The 8302-nt window shown below is 39.7% G+C and overlaps 1 protein-coding gene across 2 annotated transcripts in view; it reads right to left on the bottom strand.

The window, feature by feature from the left end:
• PARD6G (par-6 family cell polarity regulator gamma) overlaps window positions 1–8302 on the bottom strand; it is an 828502-nt gene that overhangs the window by 433048 nt on the left and 387152 nt on the right. The window contains exon 3 of one of the 2 annotated variants that reach the window (XM_044067008.1): window positions 1422–1526. The exons of the other annotated variant lie outside the window; for it this stretch is intronic. Within the exon in view, the coding sequence (XP_043922943.1) occupies window positions 1422–1526 (105 nt within the window). The remainder of the gene's footprint in view (window positions 1–1421; window positions 1527–8302) is intronic. 2 annotated transcript variants of the gene reach the window in all.

Genomic DNA, 8302 nt, shown 5'->3' with positions numbered 1-8302 from the left:
CCATGCTAAACCACTGGCCCTCAAGTGAAATCTTGAGTGCATGGGAAATAGAAAATTCACCCCGGGGATCACTCCAGTGGCTCTACTCGACAGAGGCACTGGAAACTAAGATCAGGTGGCAAGATGCCAGGGTAATTCTATGGGCTAGGCTTGTAAAGGCTCCAGGGCCATTAACCTAGTACACACCTACGATCCTATGAAAACAAAATTGCCTTAGAAATCCATGAAGAAATTGTCTGTTTAGAGACAGGCAAACCCAGAGCTCTGGGATGAAAACAAACAAATAGCTGATTAGACTTTGATCACCTTAGTCTTATCCCAAAAAAATCTGAATTGTTTATGCACATCCACGGTGTGCAAGATCCTTTCACTGGAGGATTGGAAAAGGGAAGAAAGTGGGCAACTGAAGTGATTAAGAGAACTCATTCACAACCTTGAGCATAAAAGGACTGGTATGCAAAGAGACCCTTCTTTTGGCTTTTCCAGGTTAGGGGTCGACACAGCGGATCACCTGTCCGCTCATGATTGGCAATGGAGTTTTACAGTGTCAAGTTGCCAACCCGGCGCCCAACCTTCCACAGAAGGCACACACGCACGCACTCCTAGGGCCAATTTAGTGTGTCCAATCCACCTACCAAAGAGACCCTATGTTTGTGGAAAACCAGGAAAGGTAGTGAAGCTATCAAAGCTTGAATCTCAAACACTCCTAGCAGAGGTTAAAGCTAACAAAAGAACTGTTTTCCAAGTACAAAACTTTCAGGAAGTTTAGGCTGCAGGTTCAAAAGGGGCCACAGTAAGCTTCTCAAAGACCTAATACAAATCCCAAGGAGGTGGAACTGGTTTCCTAGGAGGTTTAACATGAAGGATGCCTTTAAGAAAAGGTTACTACACATTATTAGTGTTGAACAAAGTATTTAAAAAATTATGAAAAACAGTTCCAAATTCTTTTCCATTTTAATCACATTCACTATGTAATGAGTGCATCCAGAATAAGTTAAAGCATTTACAATGTTTAAGTTGCAGTTATCTCTCTCCTTCTTAGTATCTTAATAATGTGGGCCTACTCTTTTACCAAGTAACAGATCAGAGCAATCAACAGTATTATATACAGCAGTTCGCTTATCACCAGTGTTCAATAGTAACTTAATGTTGTTAGCAATCTCTGAATCCCTCTCCTCAATTCACCCCCCCCCCCATGAACTGGGGCAGTCAGTCAACCCTTTCATAAGCTGGCAGACAGTGTCCATCACAGCCAAAGGTAAAAATAAAGAGTGCCCAGTACAGCGTCATGCAGACTGCTTACATGGCTTTTCTTCTGCACCCTAACTTTAATCTCTCCTTTGTGCTTCCAGGGAACACAGATTGCATGGTTTAAGCTACTGCTATCACAACCCTGCATAACCAGAAGTCTCGTGACTCACCTTTATGATCCTCTGATGCAACCACAGCATGGTAAAGTAAAATGTCTGAAGTCCAATTACGCTGATGTACCAGTGTCACAGAAGTTACAGCTCCATATCTGACAGCTGAGAAATCAACACAATAAAGTGAATCAAAAGGAGCACAAGGAACTGTTAGACTGCAGTTCCAACCTGCTACAACTCTTAAATTCAGCCAGTAGTACTAACCTGCGTAACTGTTCTGAACATAACTACTTAATGCAGTTATATTCTACCCATGAGTGAGATTATTACTGTTTCGCTGCTGTACTATATTCATTTTCTTGTTCCATTAAATTGACAAGATTTTTTTTAGTTCTGTGACATCTTCTCATCCTGCTAAAGGTAATGTTTTTATAAAGACTCTTCAAAAGGTTTACCAAATATAAAAAACTTTTTTCTTTCTAGCTGCACAAATTGTAGTGTGACCGTTTCTGTATGCCACGCACGCATACAAATTTAAAAGACACCACATAACACAGTGGTGGCAGAGGTTAGCAATGCCGCCCACAAAGTACTTGGTTTTCTGGTTTGGTTCACGACTTGAGTGCCGTCAAATGTATAATCTACATGTCCTACCCATATCTGTATGACTTTTTGCAGGAGCCACGTTTTTCTTCCCAACAAGGTGAACTGCTGAGCCTTTAAATTACCTAGAAGTGCGTCTGTGATCTGTGTATGTGTGCATCATGCAAAGAACTGGAGTACCACCCAGTCGCAGCCTTCCTCTACCTTCTTCCCATTGTTTGTTGACATAGGCTTCAACTCCACATGACCCTGAGCACAACCATACAGGTACAACAGTACGAATATGTCAAATGAAAGGTAAAATGCATTACTGTGTAGCTGCATGCTGAAAAGGATCGGACAGAAAAAAAAAAAGCATCCAAATTACTTTTTAACCTTAATATAAAACAAAAAACTGAACTGCTTAGAGAGAGAAAAAAACAGGTTAGCATTTTGAATATTGTCACCATAGAAGAAACAAAACAGGTGCTATCTTTCACCCATTAAGTGGCAGTCTACCAGCAATTTTCTTTTATGTTTTGGCCTGTTTATTAATATCGGTTTCCTTCCTGCTGTTTACAGTCACCCACATATCTGTAATAAGGCTTCCAGCCTGTCAAGTTTACACAAGATTGTAATCACTCAACTGCTAACAAACTCGGACAGAAATGAAAGCAAAGTTCCTGATGATACCACAATGGCTAGTGACAAACAAACCAAAGTGATGGGGAAAAAAAAGTGACCAACATTTACAATGCCTTTTAACCAGGGGTACAGCAATGGCCAATGAACAAAAACTTCAGTCTGTAACAATATGTCAAAACTGACATATCGCACATAATAAAGTTGGTACAGTGTAAAGTATCCTGTCTTATGTATGACATCGTCCACTAACAAGGCAGACTACTGTTGAGAACAAAAACTGGAAAACAAGGTACGAGTCTAGAAAATGAGTTAGTAGGTAATATTTGCTAGTCTCCAGATTTAATACTATGCAAAAACTGACAGTTTGCTAAGGTGACGTGTGGCTTTTAATTCCAATCTCCTGCACCAAACACAAGTGAGCTAGAAGCATGTGTGCCTGTCGCTTTTAAGGAACCCAATGGAGAGGAAAAAAATCCAACTGGCATGGTACCATCATTATCGGCAGTTATTCAGTTTGCTTTTGCTGCCCTTGTTCCTAAGTTCATGAATATGACATTTACATGAAAATGTTTGTGAAACCTAAATGACCCTTGTTCTGGAGTGACAAGGGCTTGTTTAAAACAAACCATTTCCTCTCAAACAAGTCATCCAACAGAGTTTCCACATTCTGTTATGATCGTGACAGTACAAGGAAGTGTGACTATTTACCCACTACCAGCACCAACTACTACAGAAAAGAATTCATTCCTGCACACAGAAAGTGACATTCTCTGAACAGAGAGGCAGTAAAGTCTAGGGGAGTAAAACTTACCGTAACAGTAGACGTCCTTTTCTTCACTCTTGCAGTATTCTTTACAAAAGGGATCCCCTGCCAAGGGCATCCTGACGTCCAGTCAGTATACCAAAGCCTTTTGGTTGCAAAGGGTACGCCATGTGTCACACACATGCTCGCTGCACATGGCCTTGGCCATAAAGATGCCCAGATGTACCACCGTCAGAACTGAAAAGCCCCAGTAGGAATGACAGTCCAAGGATACAAGTAGTTAAACAAGCACATCCGCAAGGGAAGAGGACAAGGGGGACAGAGGGAGGGCATGAATACTGCAACAGTGAAGAGAAGGATATCTACCATTATGGCAAGATCTTACACAACTGTATTATGTCCTTCCACATCACTGTTGCAGTATTCATAACGTCAGGGAGAGTGCAAAAGCTCAAAAGACTGACAGGAGGAAGGGCCAGCAGAGCCCACTAGGAAGCCATGGAGAATGGCCCTGGCAAAGCCAGCTCTGGCCCTAGAAATCACATCCAACTTACAGAGCTTAGTAAAGGTATGCACAGAAGTCCAGACTGCTGTCACAAGAACAGAACTAGTACCCAAACTCTTGGGGGGGGGGGAGAAGCCACAGCCCTAGTGGAATGAGCCTTAAAAGAAAGGGTTTTGCCATGAAAAGAATAGCACAAAAAATGGCTTTAGATAAAGATAAAACAGATTGGAGAAAGCCAAACCTAGGACAAAAAAACAAAAAGCTGTGCAGATTTACGAAAAGCTTTAGTTTTATCCAAATAATACTGAATTGTCTATGCAAATCTAAGGTGTGCAAAACCTTCTCATTAGCATACTGCAGAGAAGGGGAAAAGTGGACAAATGGAAAAGACCGATTAAGAGACAGCTCATTAACCACCTTAATTCACAAAAAGACTAGTATGAAGACACACCCTGTCCTTATGAAAAATTATGGAAAGCTAAAAAACGAGGAAAAGCTATAAGGGCTTGCAGCTCAGACACTCGTCTGGCACAGGTAAGGGCCAAAAGAACAACAGTCTTCCAAGAAAAATATTGTAAGGAAGCTGAAGCAGCAGGTTCAAAAGAAGCCCGAGTCAATTTTTCTAAACCAAATTTAAGGTCCCAGGAAGGACTGGCAGGATTCTTGGAAGGCCTAATGTGAAGGACACCTTTAAGAAACTGTTTGACCTCAAGTCTAGAGGCTAAAAAGAGAATCAAAGGCAGATAAGTAGAGCTACCCAATAGGTGGGCCTTAACAGAAGAATATACCAACCCAGCATTGAGAAATTCATACAAATAACACAGAACCAAAGGAACATCCACAGAAAGTGGATCCAAGTTAAGAGAAAACAACAAAAGTACAGTTTTGTACCTACCATAAATGTAGATGTTCGAGTGTTCACCCTGCTGCAGTCATCACACTTGGGTTATCCTGCCATCAGGCGGTCCCCGCAGTCGACCAGAGTTCCAGTGTCTTGGTCCGGCGTCGGTTGCTGTCGCTTCTTCCCTGATGTCAGAGCGCCAGGGGTATACAAGAGGCATCCAACGCCATTTTCTTCAGTTTTTCTTGCCCCAGAAGTCAGGTGCCCCCAATAGGTAGGCAATACATATTGCTATATAAAAATGTACATATAAAAATAAAACAATACCTTCAGGCACAAGCAAATACACCACAGAGGTTGTATAGGATAGAAAGGTATAGTTAAGTCAAGCTAGTTCAGAGGGGATGGAGGGAGGGTAACCTGGACTGCAGGGTGAACACTCTAACATCTACATTTATGGTAGGTACAAAACTGTACTATGTTCATCGTGTTATCCTGCTGCAGTCATCACACTTGGGTTGAATCCCAAAGCTAACGATGGGTGGTGGAGTTAAACAGGGTCAGAAGAAGCTAGCAAGCCCTGCAAAACTGCAGTGGCAAAACCAGCTCTAGTCTTAGAATATAGAGGTAAGTGATGGTGTTTATTGAAGGTGTGCACTGAACTCCAAGTTGCAGCTTCCAGAATATCCTTGGTTGGCACCCCCCTGAGAAAGGCTGCTGATGTAGCTGTAGCCCTGGTGGAGAGGGACCAAATATTAGCAGGTACCGTTTCCCATGATGTGTGTCGCAGAAACGTATGCAATGTCCTATCCATTTTGAAATTGTCTGTTTTGAGATAGCTTTTCCTTGTGATCCTGCAGCATAGGCTACAAAGAGCTGGTCAGATTTTCTGAAAGCCTTAGTTTTATCCAAGTAGTAATGTAATTGTCTGTGAATGTCCAAAGAGTGTAGGAGTCTTTCTCCTTTGTTCTGGGGATTTGGAAAAAAGGTGGGCAAATGAATGATTTGGTTTAGGGCCACACTGGATACCACCTTTGGCATAAAGGAAGGGTTAGTTCGTAGAGAGGCTCTGTCTTGATGAAAAATGAGGAAAGGCTCCACTGCCATTAGTGCCTGTAGCTCTGAGACTCTTCTAGCTGAAGTTATTGCTAGTAACAGGGCTGTTTTCCATGAAAGAAATTTTAAATCGGCTGAAAAAGCTGGTTCAAAGGGTGGCAGTGTAAGCTTTCCAAGAACAATCAGCAAAAACAGGCTAGTTACCATCCAAAGGATTCCACTGTAGTAGGCACGAAAATATTAGATAAAAACCAAGGAATCCACCACGATGTAGGAAAATAAAAGCTTTAATTCCACAAGACAAGACCAGAAAACGAGCACTTTCACATACGCCAAGTATGCTTCATCAGGTTACATTTAAATGAATAAATCACTCTGCTTATATACTAACTAAATGCTGGAAATTAATCAATTAATTACAATCATTAGTTAATCAAGTGATCAGGTAGTGAAGCATTTGTTAAGTTTTTAAAGAGTCATAACATCACTTTACTTCTGTTCTTTAGTCTGACTACATATGTTAAAACAACTGCATCAACGAATAAAAATATATATATGTCTATATCCAATAGAAACATTCCTATATATATATATAAATGTAAGTATATAGATACTTACATATTAAAAATATAGAAATTATTACCAATGTGCCTTTAAAAACAATCCTAAAAATCTATATACAATTAATGTGTGTAGAACTAATTTGTCTAAATGCCAAACATTCCACTATGGATAGTTGAGCATAAATGAACATATATATAAATATAAAGTATGAGACATAAAATATATTAATATATAGTAGTTAGCTATATGGGCATAATACATTTATCCATTTTAACACATATATATGTGAATATACATATGTATGATGGTTGATGTCTATAGACTATAATTCATTAGCTCGATTCACATCTCTTACCTATCTGCCTATATTATATATGCATTCAATCAATGGTTAAATACCATATATAACCTATCATTCTAGCTCCATGTATATAAAAATCTACAAGAATATACAAAACATACATAAACATATGAAGAAATTAGTCAATGGTAGGTGACAGATAATGGCTAGCAGCGTGCTGATAGAGAAAATTATAATAATTAATTACTATATATAATCAACACATCATGCTGTGCTTTATGTCTAAAATATTCATTCCTACCTACGTGCTTCCAATATTGGTTTAATGCTGATGCTAATATTTAATCCAGGCTCTATGTGTGCTCGTAATTTAAATATCCATTCCAGCTCTGCCTTGGCTAGTATATTCATTCTATCTCCACCTCTCACTGAAGGTTTAATTATTTGTAAAACTCTAAAATTAAAATGATGACCTTGATAAGATTAATATGCTTGGCTAGAGCATTAGTTAGAGTCATCTTTCTAATCTCATATGTATGATTGTATATGATCTCTAAGCCTTCTAGAGGTGAGACCTACATAAAATGCTTGGCAGTTAGTACAAGTAGCCAAATATACTAAGTTAGTAGTGTTACATGTAGCATGTAAAGCAAACCTGTGTGTATGGTTCAGGTATGGTATTATAAATTCACTTTCTGTATTGATATATTTACACATATTGCATTTTCCACATGGCCAAGTTCCCATATTAAGCCTAGTGTCTCTGTTAATTATGGGTTTCTTAATCATTTTATCTGTACATAACCATCTTTTCAGATTCTTAGCATTTCTATATCTGAAGTGTGGTGTCAAACCTACTAAATCTTTAAGACCATTATCCATTGTAAGGATGTCCCAATTCTCTTTTATAATTTTACGATGTTATAATTATCATTAGTGTATCTCAAAGTAAAAGCTCATCGTGTTACCCTGCTGCAGTCATCACACTTGGGTTGAATCCCAAAGCTAACGATGGGTGGTGGAGTTAAACAGGGTCAGAAGAAGCTAGCAAGCCCTGCAAAACTGCAGTGGCAAAACCAGCTCTAGTCTTAGAATATAGAGGTAAGTGATGGTGTTTGTTGAAGGTTTGCACTGAACTCCAAGTTGCAGCTTCCAGAATATCCTTGGTTGGCACCCCCCTGAGAAAGGCTGCTGATGTAGCTGTAGCCCTGGTGGAGAGGACCAAATATTAGCAGGTACCGTTTCCCATGATGTGTGTAGCAGAAACGTATGCAATGCCCTATCCATTTTGAAATTGTCTGTTTTGAGATTGCTTTTCCTTGTGATCCTGCAGCATAGGCTACAAAGAGCTGGTCAGATTTTCTGAAAGCCTTAGTTTTATCAAGTAGTAACGTAATTGTCTGTGAATGTCCAAAGAGTGCAGGAGTCTTTCTCCTTTGTTCTGGGGATTTGGAAAAAAGGTGGGCAAATGAATGATTTGGTTTAGGGCCACACTGGATACCACCTTTGGCATAAAGGAAGGGTTAGTTCGTAGAGAGGCTCTGTCTTGATGAAAAATGAGGAAAGGCTCCACTGCCATTAGTGCCTGTAGCTCTGAGACTCTTCTAGCTGAAGTTATTGCTAGTAACAGGGCTGTTTTCCATGAAAGAAATTTTAAATCAGCTGAAAAAGCTGGTTCAAA

The sequence above is a fragment of the Protopterus annectens genome, chromosome 3.part1, assembly GCF_019279795.1.
Source record: "Protopterus annectens isolate FY-2018-M chromosome 3.part1, PAN1.0, whole genome shotgun sequence".
In the NCBI taxonomy this organism is placed as follows: Eukaryota; Metazoa; Chordata; order Ceratodontiformes; family Protopteridae; genus Protopterus; species Protopterus annectens.
Note: the sequence above shows the minus strand (reverse complement) of the source record. Positions and strands in the feature narration are given on the sequence as shown.